General features: G+C 40.4%; 1 protein-coding gene across 1 annotated transcript in view; it reads right to left on the reverse strand.

The window, feature by feature from the left end:
- LOC307045075 (uncharacterized protein) overlaps positions 1 to 19,696 on the reverse strand; it is a 35,236-nt gene extending 15,540 nt beyond the window's left edge. Inside the window, exon 1 of the mRNA XM_079690574.1 lies at positions 19,408 to 19,696. Within this exon, the coding sequence (XP_079546700.1) occupies positions 19,408 to 19,660 (253 nt within the window). The 5' untranslated portion in view covers positions 19,661 to 19,696. The remainder of the gene's footprint in view (positions 1 to 19,407) is intronic.
- Between the last annotated feature and the right edge of the window lie 3,564 nt (positions 19,697 to 23,260).

Raw genomic sequence — 23,260 nt, forward strand, 5'->3', positions numbered from 1 at the left:
AAAACGGTTTTAATTAGGTCAACTAAAATATGCGTCACATCCTGCTACGGTCCCGCGCGAGCGCCTTTTCCTGCGGGTGAATAACCTGACCCCCGGCTCGATGAGCGAACTATGGATAAATCAAAGAAAAGTATCGGAGGAACACAGGAATTAAATTCTGTGTGGACAGAGTTATATGCTTTCACAGCAAACGATGCTGGTTTACCGGTATGTTTGATGTGTATAGAGAAGTTGTCAACGGTGCTGTAGCCTTTACGTATCGAGGAACAACAAGGGAGAGGAAGACAGCTGACGATCTTCAGTCATAATTCAATGGTGTATGTAATTTATTTCAGAAAACACTTTTTGTTATATTCCGTGGAATGCTCTTAACGTCCCGATAGCACTGAATATATTAAATGCTTTGACAATAAATACATACAAAAATTAATCTCTGGAAGCCGTAGCGCTGTATTCTTTTCAAAATAACACACTGTTATTTACTAACTAATAACACACAATTATCCTTGCTTTTATTTATTGGTTTAATTCCATAATCTCTGGCTTTTTTGGCGTCCGTCAGTAACTGAATTTCAAAATAAAAATAACCGGAAACAGACGTAGGCCTCTAGGAGTTTAGGATGGCCGAAGACACTACACTACCCATAATCCTCAGCTATTGTTTAGGACAGTCCCCGTGATTAATCTTCAAGCGCTGGGATTGGATGTTGGAGTGGCAGTGCGCCAAGGTTACGCCGAGCGTCAAACAGCTGTTTGAAATGGAACAAAACCACGCCAGACTATCCAAAACTGGAATCGAACGCCCCCCCCCCATGAACTACACATGCTGGCTATTGTGTTTCGCAAAATGTTCCATGGGACGTCTCTACTGAACGTTTTCGTTTTCCCCACAATTAGAAGTTGCCAGTATTAAACACATTGGTGTTATCAAATGTAAAACATATAATTAATAAATGGGTGAAAATCGCTTGTGTCCATAATGCGCAGCATTAATATATACCCACATGACAGCTCATTGTTACTTTGTAATTCTACTCCACAATTCAGAGGTTAACCTGATTGCGAAGTGCCAACAATCAGGAGAGATATTTGATAGTTGGTGCTTGAGAAGACTAAACATTTATCTGCAATTGACATGAATGGAAACGAGTAATAAAGTATATTCATTACTCGTTATTCTCTACTAATAGTTCATTAAAGACTGTATAATGGCTATTTTGCACATCCCTTTCAAGATTTCCAGATTTTCAAAGGTTATTGACTTATCATATACACAACTACGGTGTATGCAATGAATGAAAATCTTGGGTCACAGGTTCCTCAACAGCACATTACAAGACATCTATCAATATGTGTTTGTACCTCCACCATTAAATATTCTGCACATTTCTTATACTATCTACATACATAAGAGTATAATTAATGTGTATAATATCAGTTAAAATAAGTGCTTCAACATAGTTAACATTGCAGGAAAGCAATATATTAGACGTTAAGTACTTTGTCAGGCTTAATATTTATCTGTAGATACCCCCAAAGTATTATTTAATGTTTAAATAAAGGTTAATTCGTTTTTCTGTGTTGCACCTCCTCCTATTAATATCTTTGTACATCCTGCTCTAAACTGTTTTATTGTAGAGATCACTTACAGTATCTTCTTGATTTTTTATATTCTATATTTCTATCACAGACCTTCTACTTTCCCCCTATGAAAGTATGTACTCTTAATATTTTTTTAATCAAATATAAAACATAAAAACAATAATTAAATAACTTGCTTTAACCACTAGGCGGTGCACACAAGGTACACACAGCTATAATAACTTTGTATTATTAGTGTAGGACGCTTATGTACAACATCTGAAGATGTGTAGTTTTATTCATGTTTTCACATAATTTTATAGAATATTGCTATACTATTTCAGACTCAGTATTTACATTCTTATATTCAAAGAAAATCAAAGTCCTTTTATATCAGCTGTGCACCGTTATGGTGTAAATATAACCTATCTACGAATTAGATCAAATATAAAAGTCAGCCGAATTAAGGTTGATAGCGCGAGGAGACGTATTGTGTGAAGAGAAATTGAAGATGTTGTTTAATTGTTGATATATTTATGTTCCACGTTAAGTATTCAGTTTCGGCGGCATTTCTTCCAGTTTTTCCAAAGGTCTTCTCATCAGGGCTCTATAAATAAAGAACTACGGCAGATCTGTAATATGTAATGCAGCCGAACCGTGTATTACAATGTCGTTATGTGATGACTTTCAAAGAGAAAAGCAAGAACACTCGGAATTAAGTATTATTTTATTCTTTTAAAATGTTTTCCGGATTTCATATCATATAAACACCGAATCCCAGCATGCATTGCGGCTAAACCATCCAATCAGCGAGCTTAAACCATAGCTGAGGATCTTGGGTAATCGCTCGAAATGCCTATGTCTGTTTCCGGTTATTTTTATTTTGAAATTCAGTTCCTGAAGGACGCCAAAAAAGCCCGAGATTATGCAATTAAACCAATAAATAAAAGCAAGGATAATTGTGTGTTATTGGTGAGTAAATAACAGTGTGTTATTTTGAAAAGAATAACAAATTAGAAGAAAAAAAGATTTAAAAAATACAGATTTCAGTGTTCTGAGGCTCTGAGCCCCATTTATTTTCCTCACAGACGGAAACAAAAGTCCGAAATTCTACGATTTAAAATAAAAGCAATAATTGTGGCTTGATATTGGGTAAGAACATGTTTTTATGAACCACACAGCTTCCGGTCTTCCACGACCCGACCGGAGAAAAATACGTGCTGCAGGCACGAAACACATTACCAGTAGAAATACATTGCTTTTAAAATCGTGCTGTGCAACACGAAAAAAAGGGGGAAATCGTGTTGGTGAACACGAATCAATAGATTAAAAATCGTGTTGGTGAACACGAAATGCCATGAGACTGGGTTGGACCAGCAGTAGAATTACGTTCACAACGTTGACACTTTTACCGCCCTTACTTCTTCTTCTTCTTCTTCTTCTCTTTTTTAATGGCGGGTCGCAAACAGCTTTTGGTTGCATACCGCCACCTACTGTACACGAGTGTGTATCATCATGTCAGTCCTCTAATAAACCAGCATATCACAAAGAAAACCATAAAACAAAATAAAATAAAATAAATAAAACAAAACTTACCGCCCTTACTTTCTCACAAACACAATATAAACATCCGGGGCAAGAGGTCACATGACTTCCGGAAAGACAATTCTTATCATTTTTACAAAATAAAACAAAGTTCAAACATACATTAAACACTCTTCAAAAAAGTACAAAACAATAATAAGGGACCTTTGAGCGTCAGCTACACTCCGAGCTGGACACATTACATTGTTCTCTATCCGCAGCCGGAGAAGAAACGAGTGCTCAGGGACCGTCTGCAAAGTTCAACTCCGAAAAAGGTGAATACAATAATATTCAATCACTATTATACAGATTATTACCACCAAACTCACTACACACATCAATAGTCTCCCGGTGGTCATACTACAGCAGAGAGTTTTGAAGAATATGCTTTTGAATAATTTTGGGAAATATTTATAATGTAAAATCTTCAATAAATATGGCATCATCTTAAATAACTTTACTTTTATACAGTATATTTCTACCAAACTCACTATTTGCATTGTTGTTGTTAGCATCTGGTTAGCTAGCTACGCTAACGGATAGAAGCTGTTTCTCAAACAATGAGAGGGAGAGCTCTGTCCTGTCAGACTGAGAGAGATAACTACAGCTCAGTGAGGTAAGGGACTCTGTTTAGATAGTTAACTTTAGTCTAATTATCTCAGTGGGTCTTAAACGTTTTGGTCAACCATTTATGAGAATAAATGAAAAACAGTTATGAAATACTATGACAGTAAAACAAGAATACAGTTTAAAAGGGGAATGATTTGTAAAATATCCATAAAGAAAAAGAAAATCTGTTTACATTGCTGTTTCATATGGGTGTTGAGAGATGTATCCTTAAATTCATTTTGCTCACAAAATGCACCAGGTTGATGCATTTAACTTCAATATTTAAAAAAAAAATCTTCCCGGGGGAGCAGGCCCCCGGACCCCCTGGAGGTGAGGACCCCCCCCCCCCCCCCCCCCAACTTATAAAATAACACTTTACCTCTGCTTTTTCCGGTTGTGTATTTTCAAATTGTAGCGCACTCAAGCTGGTTTCTCCAAAATTACCTACCCCACCTTTAATGTGTTACCCCAACAACGTCCAAAAGACATTCTTAGAATGTTGCAGGCAACACGTTCCACCTTTTTTAACATATCACATTAAAGGAACATTTTATAAAACACTTTCTGTCATCTCAGGCCTCAATAACATCCTGAAAACATTTTCAGAATGTAGCTTGAAGAATTTTCTTCATTTGTTATCATGTAACATTTAGGGAACGTTTTATAAAGAACATCTTTAATGTGTTACCCCAACAACGTCCAAAACACATCCTTAGAATGTTGCAGGCAAAACGTTCCACCTTTGTTAACATATCACATTAAAGAAACGTTTTATAAAAAAAGTTCTGTCATCTCAGGCCTTAATAACATCCTCAAAACATCCTCTGAATTTTGCAGTTAAAACGTTATGTCCTAGTTAACCTTAAACCTTATAGGAACATTATTTGAAATAATAAACATCCTAAAAAGGATTAGATAAAAACGTTTCTTTAAAACATTATTAGAACCTGTAGGTAATGTTAGCCAAACACCTATATGCCATTTCATATGCTGTGAGCTGATTATCGAGCCTTCATTGTAAGAGTCGCGGGTACACTGTGTATGTGCGTATTCCACTGGAGCGCCCGGTACATTAATGGGAAACCCTAGTTTGTACATGTTCAATACATTTGTAACACTGTACACATGAACGTTTCTTTTATCTCACTCCAAGCTGGACTCAAATGTTGGCAGCCCTGGGTAAACCATGTTAGCGTTTTTAGCTACAGTACCTAGCGCCACATGTTTTGATGTCTGTTTTTGTTTATAAAGTCGCGAGTTCGTATCATTGAGTGATAATGTCTGTACCCATCAATTCTGTGTCATCTCAAGATGGGTTGGATGTGCAGAATGGATAAATAATAAGGTTTTATGAGTGAGTTTCGGTGCAGTAAATCTGTTTTTTTGCTCGTTGCTAATTCAGAGGCTCAGCGTTAGCGTTGTGTTTTTTTTTTTTTTTTAAATAAATAAAAATCAGTTAGATGAGTTTCTTCCTGTTACATGGATATAAAATATTCATAGTTTATTAAATGAACATGCCCTCAGACACTGTTTCCTGCAAGACGTTGCGGGAGCGCCCCGTTACCGGGGTCTCTCGGGCTTAACAGGTTTAGTAGGGCATAATGTTCGAACAATGTTATCAAAAACATCTCAAGAAGGTTATCAAAAACATCTTAAGAAAGTTATTACCAAACATTTCGAGAATGTTTTTAGAGAATGTTATCGGAAGAACATTCTGGGAACCAAAAGAAAACTTCCCGATGAAAACATTCCTAGAACAGTGAATGGTAACATTCTCAGAATATTTTTAGAACCAAAAATGTCTGGCTGGGATGTCACAGAAAAGGCACAAAATACAAATATGAACCTTAAAATGTGCGGAATATGTCCCTCTTTAATATGTGTTTAACGTATCAACTCTTTCTGTTCTGTTTGGGTTACAATGACAATATTTTGATTAAAAGCAAATTTACATTTTACCTAAAGAAAATTTGTCAAAGGACAGGAGCTCAACTGCTTGACTTGACACTGGCGACATAGAGTTTATTATGTTCTCAGGAAGTCAGTGTTTAGTTTTTTAAATATTAACCATGACCGCAGACTTTCTTACACCTCAATTACCATAAACATTGTAGACGTCTATAAGAGGATTTGGATTGACAACCATTGTTGTTGTGTATATGAGGATTTTCTGTCTTCATAAAGTCTTAAACTAGTTTGTGAACCAGATGACCTTACCAAATTTTGAATGTTGTTGCCATGGATGAATAATAATAAGTAATTGAAGTCAGATACACAATTATTCTAGGAGCGGCATAGCCTGTAAGAAATATAGAAAAAATATATAATAAAACTCAATTTGCACAAATGATTGACAAAATGCTGCTGCCGGGACACCCTGACCAGTCAGACAAATGTGTCATCTGCACGCCATCTCCCAAACATATTATTCTCACAACCCATGAAATATTTGTTTAGACATCAATCTTTCTTTTCCGTAAAAAATAGGCTGTGATTTGTGACGTAATATGCAGCCTGCCAGAGGATGGAAGTCTAGCCCGATTTCAAGGTAGACTGCCCGGCTAAATTTAGAAGCTGTAATTCATTCATCACCCAGTTACTGAATGCTCCAGAGATGCCCATTCTTCTTCCGAGGTGTTAAATCTGTCCTTCAGCGTCTCTGCCCATGACTTTGGAACAGTCTGCTGAACAAGGTTTCCTCAACAAATCTACCCGTCAGTGTGTGCCTTTATTGCATCCCACATAGTTCTGTTGTCACAATTGATCTGCCCTGATAAAAAGCTTTCAAACGCAGGAGAACAGACTGTTACTCTTCTTTTATTACTCAGTATTAAAGATGTTTTCCACTTTAGTTTGCCAGATTTGCAACCAGCCAGAACTTTCTTCAGCGTGTGCATGTATTATGATGCCAATTTGTAAAGATCAAACACTGCATTATGGGTCAATGCTGAGTATCGATCTGAGTCATGGTCTGGGAAATATTATTGCTTTCGTAAATCAACGTTGAAATTGGGGAAAAATAAAAAAAGAATGATGAATTAACTTACTCTAGCTTATCCCCATCATACAAGAAACATGTTTGAAAGTGGCTTTATCAACCACAAACCCAATAAAGAAAACATAAGGTGAGGTCAAATGTACGGTGGCTCTGAAGTGCAAGTCAAAACAACATTTCACAAAACACTACAGCATTTCACAAAACGCTACAGCATTTCACAAAACGCTACAGCATTTCATAAAACACCACAGCATTTCACAAAACACTACAGCATTTCACAAAACGCTACAGCATTTCATAAAACACCACAGCATTTCAGAAAACACTTAAACCTTTCAACTTTAACGGAAAGGGTATTCCTTTAGGGAGAACACTTCTTGTTTGTCATTGGGCAGAGCCAGCAAGAGAAGCACTGCTGTGATTGGTTGTTTTTGCTGCCAGTGAAGAAATGACGCTTCGTGATTGGTCAGCACCCGACAGCGCAACATGTCCCAAAACATCAGCCGTTAGCTGTTAGCACACAGAGCTCACAGCTCCTCATATCTGTTCAGAAACTGGACAAAAGTTAAACATGTACAAAACACAGACTGTCGTGGCGAATACAGTCACTGCTTTATTTCTGTCTGTATGACGTAGTTGTGAGTTTGGACGGAGCAGCTACAGGTTAGTTTAGCCTGACCGTTCCGATCTTTATTCAGAAAACACGCATTTTAAACGGTTTTTCGCCTACCGTCTTGTCTGCACACTTGTCAAGCATTAATTCATGGTTTTCTAACCGGTATCAATATGTTGTTACTTTGGCATCATTTTGAAACGTGTATTACAATTAAATCACGGTCAAATATGTTCATTTTGTTGTAGTTGGTATCTATCATAGTATTTGCATGGAGACACGCCCCGCCCCCTCTCCAGCGCGTCTTGTTTGAATGACAGGAGTAAACACAGCTGACAGCCGCGGTGAAACTCGAGCGATTAGAGCGATGCAAACATTCGGGGCTATCTCCATGTAAATTACTATGGTAGCTTTGAACCCCCTGTGCCCCCTTCCAAAAGAATACATCTCTGATAATGCAATTGATGTAAGTTACTGTGCCGTAACCTGAGCCAAAGTTTTTCAGTAATGTAATTTAGGTTGAAACTAAATTACTAAAACAAATCCTAACAAATAAAATGAAAACCAATTTATTGTAATGTTCTGTATCTTGGGCCAAAGTAACTAAAACAACAATGTTGACATGAACTCTGTTTTATGTATTTTTTTATGCGCCATGACTTTAAACAAAAATGTTAAAATCTCCTTCTTTCTGCATTAAATGTGCCCCTCTCATAAAATTATTTGCCCCATCATGGCCCCCCCAGTAAAATGTGTCTAGAACCGCCACTGGGAATCAGCATTTGATTTCTCATTCTCAATCAATAAGAACTTTATGGAATTAGACTCAGTCTGATCTAAAGTCATTCAATTTTTCCTGTTAGGCTCGACTCTATTGTCTTTCCCTAGTTCCAAGAAGCAGGGTTAAAGCGGTGTATAAATACACACAGGAGTTCATTTCCCATTAATAAATGCAAGGATCCCTGATTAAGATTTATGATGAGATCTACAAGCACAAGCCCTTAATTGCACTGAAAATTAAAGCAATATGGTCCACTTGCGTTAGTGTAGAAGCAATCAATTATTGGTTTCTCCCTGAATAGCATTAATTGATGTGAAATTAGCATCCACGCCTTCAGCTCTGAGCCCATTATCCGGTGATTACGTAGCAGAAATAAAAAATGAGAGTCAATTCACTTGAGCGATTTCACACTCCAAAAAACACACTCACAGATTTGGAGGAAACATGATTAAGCGTGCTGCTGAGTAATGATAAACTTCTCAAGTATCCTGTCAATTAGACGAGTTGAGAAGTTAGTCAGCGGGTGACGCTTCTGAAAACATTGCGTGAGAGGTTTTGAAAAAGCGGGAACTGTGATACAGAGGCTTAATTTGTAGGATAAGGGGTAATGATGGAGTTACGAAACCAATACATAATTTAAAGGTCCCCTATTATAATGTTTTCAATCAATATATTATAGGTCTCGGATATATACAAAACATGTCTCTGAACTGTTTTGTTCGAAATACCAAACAGATCATTATAGCATCCCATAATCCCCTCTGTTTCTGCCCTGTTTCAAAAGTGCTGATTCTCTGTCTGTTACTTTAGATGAAAATAAGGAGCCACTCCCCTCTGAGAGATATTTGGTTAAAAAGAACACAATGGAGCTCTAGGAGGAGATTCAGGTGATAAGGTGGTGGGTGTTACCTTGGTTGGTGATTGGCTAATGGTTACACAAGCCAAAAGATTGTTATGACATCATAAATTGGCCAAAATCTGATCAGCTCATTTTCAGACAGGTTTTTATATAAATGGATCAGGACAAAAAGAGAGAAACTTTCAGAATCTCTTTAAACAGAGAGGACACATGTTTTTGTATAAAAGACATCGAAAAGTGGATTTTGCATAATAGGTGACCTTTCAATAAATAAAATCAAAAAAGCAAGATCGAGAAAAAAAAAATCTGTTAGACAACGTGCAAAACCAAAACATCCAACCACCTCTTGGCAAGGAGAGCACCGAGGGTGCTTGTTTTTGCTCCGTCCACTGGGCAGGATTGGGCTAACAAGAGGGTCAGTGGCAGTGATGGAGGAGACGTGCAGCAGCGGCCCCTGAGGGACACATTACTCAGTGCTTTAATCGTCGCAATAATAATCATCTGTGGCAGGAACTGCAGGGAGGCAGTTAGAGCCTATTTGTAGCTCAGTCAAAAGCGCACACGCTCAAGTTAATGATCTTCTGCATTGTCTGAAGGAGACGAGGTGGTGGAAGAGGAAGAGGAGGAAAGGAAGGGGGAGGAATATCATAACCACCCTCCTGTCCTTGATGGGGGCCATGTTGATGAATTTGATGGCTTTAATGGAATCATTTGACTTCATTTAAATGATAAATCAATGTATGATTGATGGGTCTGACCTTCAAATTGAATGAGAGTTTTACTCACTTTCCTCATTAGCATTTGTCTCACTTAAAACCTATAATTAATACATTTGTCCTCCTTTTTTTTTCTATAGCAAAACCATTGTCAAGAAAACAATCCAAAACAACAATTTACAAATGAGTAAATTCATTTGTATTTCTTTACCCACAATTAAACTAAAAGACTTGCAGTAAGATAATTCGACCATTGCAGCTCTTAGGCTCTCAATCATTAAAACGTACAAACACGGAGCTTACCGACTTTTCTTTTTATGAAGCCATAATCTTATATTAACAAATTACAGGTGTCCAGTTCTGGGAAATCATCTTCTTGTTCTTTCCAAGCAATTACTCTAATGGAGCCATTCATAAAACATACTGCTGTTACTAATCACAGCCATGCTGCTTATCAAAGCTCGACAAAGCCCCCTTGCAGGATGGCAGCCTTAAATGACAGCAGGATTTATTTACAGTTATTTTTTTATACGTAAACTGTATTGTTCTATTGTGTTGTGAACCCCAAGCACGCATTCAAACATTCATCAATATTTTCTTGTTTTAAATTACTGCATTTTGATCTTACATTTGTCGGTCAACCCTAGTACCCTGTGGCTAGCAAGGATTTGTTTTGTGAAAAAAGCTTTTGCCACAACACAATGCATTTCAGGTTTTGTCTTTATCTCTTAAAAACACAGGTGTTAAGAACCAACATTTCATTGGCAGCAGGAATGACTTACCAGTTTGTTAATATTTTAACATAAACATATGGCTTATCACCCGTTTTATGTAACATGGTATTTAGCAAATTGCACACATAACTGTAATAGTTGGTGGATTTCTATGAGCTGAACAAATACCTCTAACTACATTTCGACAAATCAGATTACCCAACAGACCTTCTAACTAATACAGCTCTTGAACAAATTAAGAGACCATTACAGCATTATCTGTTTCTCTGGTTTGACTATTTATGGTTTTGTGTTTGCGTAACATCTACATTTTTATATTTTATTCTATAAACTACTGAGAACATTTCTCTGTGTTGGAATTCACTAGACACTGGAATGGAATGGCTGCCATACATGTGGAGTTTAAGATTTAAGAAACATTTGGAGTGGTCTCTTAATTTTATCCAGAGCTGTATACTGTATGTGAATAGCAGATAATTGGAAAATCTAAATTAACAAGGAATAGGACACTTTCCTGTATTGCTGCCTGTGACCTAAGATTTTCATCGTCATAACTACACTGTAGCTATGTTCGTATGACCAATAAAAGCCTTGAACCTTGAATAATTGATTTCAACTTATTATACTAAACAAAAGACCTAAGCAGCAGAGAAACTCAACTTTATCTTGAACTGTATGACTGAATTATCAAATGCACCCCTTTTAACTATTTTATCATACCCCAAATTATATGGTGAAGTGAAAATGATATAAATGTTTTCTTTAGTCCTATCAGTATTGCCAGTCCGACACTTTCCCCGTGACATCTTCTCTTAGCCGCACCTAGCCATTAGCTCTTAGATACATTATTCTTTATAAACATTTACCTTCTGCATCTTTAGACGCTGTGAGACACTGAAGGTATTACACCCTTCTGCCTTGACTAGTCACACAGTAAAGTTGATGAGGTTTTACAATGATGAGACGTCTGAAAGCCTCTGAAGCAACTCTCTGTGTAACCATCTGATGGTTTCTAAATCAAAGTATAGTAGCCATCAGCCATTCTGGAGCAATGGTTAAGGCACAGCACTCAGCTGGAGTTCCTGTTCAGGATTCTTATCTATTGCTTTGCAGATGCTCAACAGTGACGATTGTATGTATTGGTTTGCCTCCTGACACCAGGACTTGAAAATAAATAATAACTGCAGGTTGAGAAGAGTGGATTTGATAGCTTAAAAGTGAGTGTGTTTGAGTGTGCTAACATCTATAGAGGGTGAAAATAAAGCAGGACTTTTACTTATTTTCATACTAACAATAATAAAACGGCTTTTAAGGCCCAAATGGCCAAACATTTCCCAGCTAGGCTAACATTACCTACAGGTTCTAATAATGTTTTAAAGAAACGTTTTAATCTGATGTTCAAAGAACCTTTTTAGGATGTTTATTATTTCAAATAATGTTCCTATAAGGTTTAAGGTCAACTAAAAAATAATGTTTTAACTGCAACATTCAGAGCATGTTTTGAGGATGTTATTAAGATGACAGAAAGTTATTTTATAAAACGTTCCTTTAATGTGATATGTTAACAAAGGTGGAACGTTTTGCCTGCAACATTCTAAGGATGTGTTTTGGACGTTGTTGGGGTAACACATTAAAGATGTCCTTTATAGAACGTTCCCTCAATGTTACATGATAACAAATTAAGAACATTCTCCAAGAAACATTCTGAAAATGTTTTCAAGATGTTATTCTTTTTTTATAAAACGTTCTTGTGATGGCAAATATTAACACGGTCATGGTCAATGTCATATTTATTTCTTGAGCGCTAATGTTTTTAGAGAACGTTATCCTACCTTTAAGAATAACATTCTGGTAACCAAAATAAAACGTCCAGCTGAAAACGTTTTAAGAATAGTAGGGCATAATGTTCGAACAATGTTATCAAAACACCTTAAGACGGTTATCAAAAACATCTTAATAAAGTTATCACCAAACATTTTAAGAATGTTTTTAGAGAACGTTATCCTACCTTTCAGAAGAACATTCTGGGAACCAAAATAAAACTTCCCGCTGAAAACATTCCTAGAACAGTGAATGGTAACATTCTCAGAATGTTTTTAGAACCAAACATTTCTAGCTGGGACACCTACTCTCCATTATTCTTCAAAATCTGTACAATGAAGCATTTTTAAAATTCTAACTTTCTGTAGCATTTGCACGTGGCAACTATATGTGATTAAGGTAAACGACAGATTTTGGTTATTGTAAATAAGGTTAAGGTATGGCTATAACCAGGCCACTTAAAAGCTTGACGCTACGGACAGATGGTGCGGTTAATGAAGAAATGCAGATCTGTGGCTCCTCCTCAACAAAGCAAACATGCTAGTAAACTTTCACAAATTTCCTAACGGCCAGCAGCATCAGTTTCCGAACTAAATGGAAGGGATAATTGGCAAACCAGTTGAAGGAGGCTGGACGAGCCTAATCCAATTTGGAAGGACCCATCCTACCCAATTCTGTCTTTTTTAACACATGCCAGTTAAAAATTGGTATGTGAACCTTAATGCCCTCTTTAATGGCTGACTTGTTGGCAACAGTGACAGCTGATAGCGCTAAAGCCGGCTAGCATAGTGGTCAGAACAATGGCTATCCCCTGTGAAGGACATGTGAAGGACACAGAATATCAAGTGGTAAGCTGAACAGCTGAAGGATGAGAGCTGGGTCCAGATGTATGGAGAATAAGAGATATAAGAGTCTCCCCTCTCGGCATGGGCAACTGGCTGAATGGACGAGCTAATGCCGTTAGCCAGGAGTTGGATAGAATATGTGGAGTGTAGTTTAATGTGCTTTATGGAAACATACCGGCACCAGGATATACCTGATAAAAACATTTCCATCAATGGCTTCCTCGATGGCTTACGGACTGTTTGCGCAACATTTCCATCAACAGCGTTTCATCATGGGCAATTTAAGATCACTGGCTGAATGGACGAGCTAATGCCGTTAGCCATGAGTCAGATGGATTATGTGGAGTGTAATTGAATGTGCTTTACGGAATAATAGCGGCACCAGGATATATCTGATAACAACGTTTCCATCCATGGCTTCCGGACTTTTCGGGCAACGCTTCCATCAACAGCGTTTCCATCAACAACATTTCCATCAACGTTTTCATCCACAATGTTTCCTTTGATGGCTTCCGAACTGTTCAGGCCAACAGGGATTACAGAAGTATTGTTATTATAGGCTATACAAACAAATACAAATCAGAAACAGAAGTAACAGTAATTTTCTTCCTTCAAAATCCAATTAATATAGCAGATATGTAGCATTTCTCCCCTAGGTAAAAATAGCAATCAAACCTTTCAGGTTAACAACCTCCAATTTATCATGGATTGGATATATCTCACTCCTCCTTTTTTTCTAATGCAAAAACGTTATTGTTTTTCTCAGCGGAAAGATCATTTTAGCAAATATGTTCCATCTAGTATTCTGAATATGGAAAATGTTGACTGTTGTGCAGGGAGCGGTTTGGATGCAATGACAAATATTGCGTGTCAAAAGGCACAGGGACCAGCTATATTGTGCAGTTCCCTGCCTCAAACTCGTAATATTAAATCTGTCAGGCATAATTGGTTTCCTACCAGATAAAAAACATAAAACGGTGGGGAGGACAGTGTTCTCAGCTCATTACCATCCCTGCTCTGCGATTTTGACACTGCAGCAGCACTTAATGAATTATTAGGTCATTAAATGGAATGTGTTTACTGTCCAAGCTCCATCTACCACCTTTAAACTCACAGTGTCTTTGGTGTCCTCCCTCTCGGCAACTATTTTGCACCCTAATTCACCTGTGACACCCGTTGACACGCTGCCTGCACCTTCCCCTAAAGATTATGGAAAGGACAGGCCATCCGGATACTGCAGATTGTTTCTCAGGAGCTATCAGCCAAAGGACAGCTGTGTTTCTCAGTTACAACCAAAGCCTGGCAAAGGCTTCAGAGCACACTCCAAACACTGTGTGTGTTGTAGAGACACAGCTACCATGCATCCTGCATATGTGCTAAAGATGCAGGATGAATTACGAGGGAGTTATTGTTTTCAGTCATATGTGGCTGTTTGCAGAAACATGTTAACCACATTTGAAAAGTCGCACCGATTTATTTTGCAAAAATGTAGACAGTTATCCTTTAGCCCAAGGATCAGCTGGCATGTTGGTGGCAGTGGCGGCCGGCCCATAGGGGCGCTAGGGGCGCCGCCCCACCTCTTCCCACATACAAAACAAAATATTAAAAATAATATTAAATTAAAAAAATAATATTAAAAAATATATATATTTCAAAAATATATATATTTTTTATTTTTTATTTTTAATGAACAAGGTAAATATCATACAATTGGTATCAGTAAAATGTATAATCTACAATAAAATCTTGTTTAAAATTGTGTTACGATGTCTAAAGTTACTGATAAGTCACATGTTTCCTGCCTGGCATTAGTTTATCATTACGGGGCGCTGCCCCCGAGCCAAACAGCAGCAACCAGCATGTTGCAAAAGTCTCAATAGTAAACTGTGCCGCCGAAACATAATTTCAGCCAATCAGCGCTGTCAAATATTTTGGTCACGTTGGCGCCCACGTTGCTTACATGCGTTGACGTGAGTTGTTTTTTTAGACTCGTGAGGAACTGGGGTAGTATCTATCTATAGCAGGGGTCGGCAACCTTTTTGATATGAAGTGCCATTTAAAAAAAAAAATGTTTATCAGCGTGCCAACGATCGAGAATTATCAACGGGGGGGGGGGGTGGGGGGTAGAGGAGCGAACTATCAGCAGGAGGGCGGGGGGAGCCTCGCTGCGGGGAAGCAGTGTGTGGACCTGTCAGCGCAACTTACATGATGTCGAATTTAACAAACACATTTAAATAATTGGTTTAAACGGCATAATAATAAGGACGATCGTCCGTTCTGTGATTCTCCAGACCACACATGCTATGATATTAGGGTCATGCAGAGTGAGATGAGATCGCTGTCCCTTTAAGAGAGAGAGAAAGAGGGGTGTGGCTTGTGCATGTGTGTGTGTGGATGGTAGAGCGACAGTGAGGGAACGTGTGTTTGTTTCTGAAAGTGAAACGAGGCAGCAGAAAAACAGAGGTCTGTGATGTATTTTGTGAAACAGAAGAACAGCTAAATAAATGCAACGGCCTCCTAAGAAGAGCTCGCCTCTCTCCAGTCATTTAAGCTAAAGTGGGTTATTGAACCTGAAGCTTGTTGCTTCTTCCCTCCTCGACTACGGTCTGGGAGCCGACAGGAAAGTTCAACACACAGATGGCCAGACCGCCCCTTTGTAGCATATTATTTCGATAAGAGATGAGCAGATCGCCACTGGGCTTTCAACTAAATACACAGCCACGCAAAAACTGCGACATTTGTACAGCTCCTTATGGGTACTGCAATTAGTGAAGTGCTTTCCTCCGTGGTGAAACGATCAGCACTGCACCACGGAGGAAAGCGGCAGAAAGTCACCTGGAGATAAAGACAACGGGGCTGTGTTGCGTGCATGGCAGGTAACGGGGAGACGCGCTCTGGCGGCGGTCTCGTTCAGGATCCGAAAATACAATTTAAATATTTTTGCACACTTATTCCACTTATTCCTAGTGTGCCACTGGTTACGGTGCCGCGTGCCAATGCTGGCACGCGTGCCAGGGGTTGCCGACCCCTGATCTATAGTAACGCAGTGCAGGCGGAGCCGTGACGTCATCTTCAATGAGCTCCCCAGAAAAACAACACAGCCGTTAGCTCTTAGCACTCAGAGCTCAGAGCTCTTCATATCTGTTCAGAAACTAGACAAAAGTTAAACAAGTACAAACCACATACTGTCTGTGTCATGGCGAATACAGTCGCTGGTTTATTTATGTCTGTATAGGCCGTTGTTGTGAGTGTGGACGGTCGGAGCATTTACAACGTTAGCTTAGCCAAATCTCCATGAGAAAACACGCATTTTAAAAGGTTTTTCGCCTGCCGTCTGTCTGCAGACTTGTCAAAGCCTTACTTCATGGTTTTTACTATCCGGTATCAGTATGTTGTTACTTCGGCATCATTTTGAAACGTGTATTACAATGAAATCACGGTCAAATATGTTCATCTTGTTGTAGTTGTAGCCCCCTTGACAGTGATTCTCTCTCTAGTTTAGACTGCGGTCAAGCCAGCCCTCACGTGATATTGCGGTGCGCGAATATCCTATGCATTACGGTAGAGTCAAAAAAAAAATCCTCCCTCTGTGTTTAGATGAGAATAAAACAAAAACTGTCCAGTATCAAAGACTCATTTTACTTCAGGGTGATAGCAGGACACCCCATGTCGTCACTCAGAAAAAATCAGGACATTCTGATGTAGAGTTTCAAAATAAAAGACCTTTGAAATCTCTATTATATGAGTTATCATCCATGTTTTTAGATGAGAATAAAACAAAAACTGTCCAGTATCATAGATCCATCTCACTCCAGGTTGATAGCAGGACACCCCATCTAGTCACTCATAAAAAATCAGGACATTCTGATGTCCATTTTCAAAATAAAAGACCTCATATATGAGACTTCAAAGGTCTTTTATTTTGAAACTGTACATCAGAATGTCCTGATTTTTTCTGAGTGACGACATGGGGTGTCCTGCTATCACCCTGGAGTGAGATGGATCTATGATACTGGACAGTCTTTGTTTTATTCTCATCCAAAAACAGGGATGATAGCTCATATATGAGACTTCAAAGGTCTTTTATTTTGAAACTCTACATCAGAATGTCCTGTTTTTTTCTGAGTGACTAGATGGGGTGTCCTGCTATCACCCTGGAGTGAGATGGTTCTATGATACTGGACAGTTTTTGTTTTATTCTCATCTAAAAACAGGGATGATAGCTCATACAATAGAGATTTCAAAGGTCTTTTGTTTTTAAACTCTACATCAGAATGTCCTGATTTTTTCTGAGTGACTAGATGGGATGTCCTGCTATCACCCTGAAGTGAAATGAGTCTTTGATACTGGACAGTTTTTGTTTTATTCTCATCTAAACACAGAGGGAGGATTATTTTTTTACTCTACCGTAATGTATAGGATATTCGCGCACCGCAATATCACGTGAGGGCTGGCTTGACTAGGTTTTCCCGAGTGGAGGCTGGCTTGACCGCAGTTAGTTTAGCATACTCAGCCCGACTCAGCCTGGTTGTTCCTGGCCCTATAACCACGATTTTATGCGGCCATTACATCACCAGAAGTCCCAATTTAAGGGGTAATTTCTCCTTTTTTACTCACTATATCAACAGCCCCACCAAAAATATTTTCCACCAGCCGCCACTGCTTGGTGGTTATCTGGCTATGGACATTCTGCCATTAGAAGATCAATATAACTGTCACGATCTGTCTGTGTTGTGTTTTGTCTTGTCTTTTTCTGTCTTTGGTTTCCTGTTTTATTTTTGAAAAGTGTTCACCCCCTGTCTTGCCTGTTGCTTTTTGTCTGTTTTCCCTCCTACCTGATTACCCGATTGTGTTCACCTGGTGCCCCTGTGTTTTCTCCTCCCTCCTCACCTGTCTCTTGTTTGTTTGATTAGTCCTGTGTTTTCTGTTAGTCTTTGTGAGAAAAAAAAGTAGGTCTTTACTCTAACATTGGGCTTAGCTACGTCCGACTTAGTGATTCGAATTTACACCGAGTGCACCAAGCCTGACTAGTCTAGGTCGTAGCTGCGCCTGGTCTTAAGATGCGCGTCCACGTAAATACACGCGAAACAGTAATTGTTGCCAAGCAACACACGTCTACATAATTTAACACTCGAATTTCTCCATTCAGAGCAAACTAAGATTTGGATAACAAAGTCATGGATAACAGAAACCAAAAGAAGAGAAAAATGACGCCCACACCCTGAAAAAGAAAGAGGGATTTTACAGAGCTACAGCGTGAACTGGTGGAGAAAGATATCGTTCGTGTGGAGGTGGAGACGGCAAAACTGCAGCGGAACATGACAAAATTGAGCTGGAGAAGGAGAAATTAAGACTCAAAATTATAATTCTTAAGAATCAGCAAAGAATCACTGAAGAAGACAATTTCTCATTCACCATTCTCTAATCATATTTGTTATTTAATGTTCTTTTGTGTTTTTTTTTAATAAAATAGGCTATAAAACGGCCTAATGAAAATATGTGGTCACAATGGGAGCTTATTGAAATGCAATTGCAAAAAGAACAGCGTTCATATTACAAATATACAGGGCTATATGTTGTTTATTATGTGATTGTGGTTAACTCGTCCACTTATATCTTCACGGATGCCAGGAGGATTTTGCTGCTTCTTCTTGTGTTAAGTAAATATAATTACTAATGCGGCGCTGGAGAGCCAAGGAAACGTGTCTAATAGCCCGACATGCAGTTGTGCGATGAACATTAATCATGTCTCCTACAGTATTAAAGTAAAATCTAAGCGCAATCAGCACCTGCAAGGTTGGGGAGAGCGCAGCGTTTCTGTCTGATCCGTTCTATTGTTGAGGGGAGATCTCCTCGATTAAATAAAAAAGGGCTTGTCTGCCAAAATGAAACCTCTCTATCAGCTCACTGAATAGATGTCCAGTGGGTTTGTTTGATCACGGACGACTCTCTCGTCTTAATGCCCTTTCGTTGTTACAACATGTAAACAAGACGCACTGCCATAGTTATTTTCCTTCTTGCCTGTTTTACGTTACTATGGATACTAGTCTCTCTTTCCGATTTACGCCTGCTTCATACTAGGCGTAAAAGTTACACCCGGGCGCAACGCATACAGGGCTTAAGTCTAAGTGGTGCACTAGTCATAACTTTAGTTTGGTCTTAACCTTCGGTTCTACGTCGGACGTAGAGTTACGCCCAGCGTACGCCCAGCTGGTGCACTCCACTCTAGATGGCTATGGAGAAACCAGGTTGAGTGAAATTCTTACCTGGCTGGATTTTGGACTTCCTCTCGGTGTGTGATTCCCGGCCTGCTAGCCCCAGGCATGCTAGCTCCCTGCCTCCCAACTCCCAACCTGCCCGAGCCCCAAGAGCCATAGTTCCGGCCCCAGTTCTGGCCCCAGCAGCCATGGTTCCAGCCCCAATTCTGGCCCCAGCAGCTATGGTTCCAGCCCCAGTTCCGGCCCCAGCAGCCATGGTTCCGCTTTCAATTCCGACTCCAGTACCGGCCCCGGCAGCCATGGTTCCGGCTTCAATTCCCGCTCCAGTTACGACTCCAGTACCGGCCCCAGCAGCTATGATTCTGGCTCACGTTCCGGCTCTCCGGCCCACTCCAGTCCTTCGTGTTCTGTCGGAGTTCCGGCCCACTCCAGCTCCTCGTGTCCTGTCGGTGTACCGACCCACTCCAGAGCTCCCCGTGTCCTGTTGGAGGTCCCACCGTCACCTGTTCTGCCGGGGGTCCTGCCGACCCTATGTCCTGTGCCGTTGGGGGTCCCGCCGACTGCTTTCCTGCCGGGGGTCCTGCCAACCCTATGTCCTGTCCCGTTGGGGGTCCCGCCGACTACTCTTCTGCCGGGGGTCCTGCCAACCCTATGTCCTGTGCCATTGGAGGTTCCGCTGGGGGTCCTGCCAGCTCCATGTCTAGTCCCGTTGGAGGTCCCGCTGACTACTCTCCTGCCGGGGGTCCTGCCAATCCTATGTCCTGTTCCTCTGGGGGTCCCGCCGACAAACTCTTCTGCCGGGGGTCCTGCCAACCCCTTGTCCTGTTCCGTTGGAGGCCCCGCCATCACCTGTCTCACCGGGGGTCCTGCCAACTCCTGGTCCTCTTTCGTGGGGGGTCCCACCGGCTCCGGTTCCCGTTCGGCCAACACCGGGTCCTGCCCAGCCTCCGGAGCTGTCTGGTCCTCGCCCTCGAGCCCGGCCCCCTCAGAGCCGCGGTCCTGCCCTCGAGACCGGCCCCCTGAGGGCCGCGGTCTTCGCCCTCGAGCCCGGGCCCCCTGAGTGCTGCGGTCTTTGCCCTCGAGCCTGGCCTCCGGACTCTTTCAGCCGCTGCCTTTGCTCTCATGCCCGGCCCCCTGAGTTCGCCCGCTGTGGCCTTGGCCCCTTTTTGAACTCTGCCTTGCCCCCGGGCCGTCCGCCCGAGACCCCATCCTTGATCTCTGCCTTTCCCCCGGGCCGTCCGCCCGAGACCCCTTCCGGGTCCTCCGCTGTGCCCCTGGGCTGTCGGCCCGGACCCCCTCCACCCACCCTGTTGGCCCTAGTTTTGTGTTTAGTTTTTTCTGTCTGTTTTCCCTCCTACCTGATTACCTGATTATGTTCACCTGGTACCCCTGTGTTTTCTCCTCCCTCCTCACCTGTCTCTTGTTTGTTTGATTAGTTCTGTGGGCATTTAGGTTCTGTGTTTTCTGTTAGTCTTGGTGAGTTCCTTGTTGTAGTTTGACTGTGTTCACGGGAAAGAGAGTTCAGCTCTGTATCGATAGCCTTGAAATAAAGGTATTTTCTGTTTACCTGCATTTGGGTCCTGCTTTCCTCACTCAACCCTTACAGAATCTGCATTTGGGTCCTGCTTGCCTCACTCAACCCTGACAATAACTTACATTGGTTGCCATAAACATTTGGGCTTTCAATCCTGTTGCTTACAAAATTTGTTTTAATGTATACTGCAAATTGCTCTGCCAAATATGAGCTGTGTAATGCCTTATAGCAATGTCTCTTTCAATCCAGTAGGTGTGACATTATCTGATTACACAGACGTCCCATAGCTTGTCTTGTTGTTCAGATCAGTGTTGACTTGTTCAGTATTCAACCAACATCAACCAACCTCCATCAACCAATCATACCCGTAAAGCAATTGATAACAAAGTAGTTACTAGAAGTTGATATAGTAAAGGAATACAATTACTTTTACAGTTTTTTTCGATTGAATTGCTTGCTATGAAAATGCTCTGACATGTTAATTAAAACATGGCTACATTGTTTTCCCTTTAAACTATATTGGAACAAATGTGTATTGGGACAGCGTTGGATAATTGCTGTTTTATAAAACACTTGAGTTCATCAATCAAACTATTTAACATTGATTACATATTGATCTATCTGTTGTAATTGATTGAATATTCATTATAGTTGAGATTGGAGTTTGAAAAAACTATCCTTTTACAAAGAAAATCTTTGCATAAGAATAACGAACAAAGCTTGCCTTAGTTTAGACACATCAGCATTGGTATCACTGATGCATTATTTGTTGGTTAACAGTTGACTTGTAACATGCTCATATATTCCCTTATTCAAGTGTACTAGATGGGCTCCTCTAACTCCTCCTCATGTGATTTATGTTTTGGTTTTAGGGAGATGACTTCTCCCAGCATAATCTGGGACACTAATTTTATCAATACATTATGTGTGTGACTACACTCTTTAAGTTATGAACATTACCAACACCCAAGAGTCTCAGGGAGTTTTATTTGTTTCCCAAAGCCTTTTATCTTCCCATATTTCCACTTCTCAACCTTGATCCCAGACAACATGTTTTTCTTCACTTGGAGAAACATAGACAGAACATACAGCAAAAGAAAAGCCAAAAATGACCATGTGCTGTTCTAATTTCTGAAGATATTTTTCTACACTTTTTTTCGCTTGGCTGGTGTTGCGTTGAGATGATGCTGGCTCCATGAAGGAGCAGATGCCTCTGATAAGCTGCCATCACTCCTCTGTCGCGTCACACAAGCATATTCCTGCTTCCTCCCATGGGTGATCAGACATCCAACATTATCTTCTGCCAGTTTTGTGCACGAGTGTCTGTGTGTGTAGCAGGGAGTGATAAACAGGCAGATTGAGGACAAAATGTGGCAATAAGATAGATGATGCATGAGGAAGAGAGAAAGAAGTCTGTGTGAGGAGAGAGTTGAGAGAGCTGTCACACTTCCTCTCTGTCTGCTGGGACACAGACTCAGTTTATGACACCGTCAGGCCGTCGGGCAGACAGGATCCTTGCGAGACCAGTCCAGAAGATTAAAGCAGGACAGCTGGCTTTGATGCTGGCTCTGCTCGGTGGTGAGTGGGGTGGAGCGGGGTGGAGAGCTGGCTTGTTGTTCTGCCCGGGGCTCCAGCCTCTTTTTCCCTGTCTGCAGAAACAGCTATTCATCCATTGGCTGGACACAGAACCATGTTCATAATCAGAGTCTGGTTTCACATACAGGCAAAAATATCAGTCTGGCATAAAGTCATTGTAAAGGATTTGATGTCCTGTACAACTCGAGTACATATTCAGCTGATGCTTTTATCCAAAGCCACTAACACACACTTCAATAATATTAGCAATGACTACAGGAGACATTTTGGGCTTGAGTATCTTGCCCAAGGACACTTCGGCATGGTCAATGCAGGGGCTGCAGATCAAACTACTGACTTTCTGAATGATAAATGTCCATTTTCCCTCTGTGCCACATCCACACCCTTAACACTATCAACACTAAAGGGGAAAAAAAGGCAATTGTTTTAAATAAAACGCAGAGGCAATTGAAAATCATAAATGTAAGGCATATCATTTGATAAAAACAGCAGTTAAATACACACTTATGAGGAAAACAATCACAATTAAAGTACAAAGAATTACATTTAGTGCATTTATGTTTCGATAAGAGTGCAGGTAGGCCATTATTGTGGGTGGTGGTTGGATCTTGTTTTTTATTTTGTCCTTGAGCAAGACCACGAAGCCCGAAATTTCTTTGGATGTGTCCACATGTGAGGAAACATACAGTTTCAATGCGGACCTGTGCAGCTATAACCAAGCTATAGTAAGACAATGCCTACATTTATAGCAAGGAATAGCTGTTAACTGGA

The sequence above is a fragment of the Notothenia rossii genome, assembly GCF_949606895.1.
Source record: "Notothenia rossii genome assembly, chromosome: 6".
Lineage (NCBI taxonomy): Eukaryota > Metazoa > Chordata > Actinopteri > Perciformes > Nototheniidae > Notothenia > Notothenia rossii.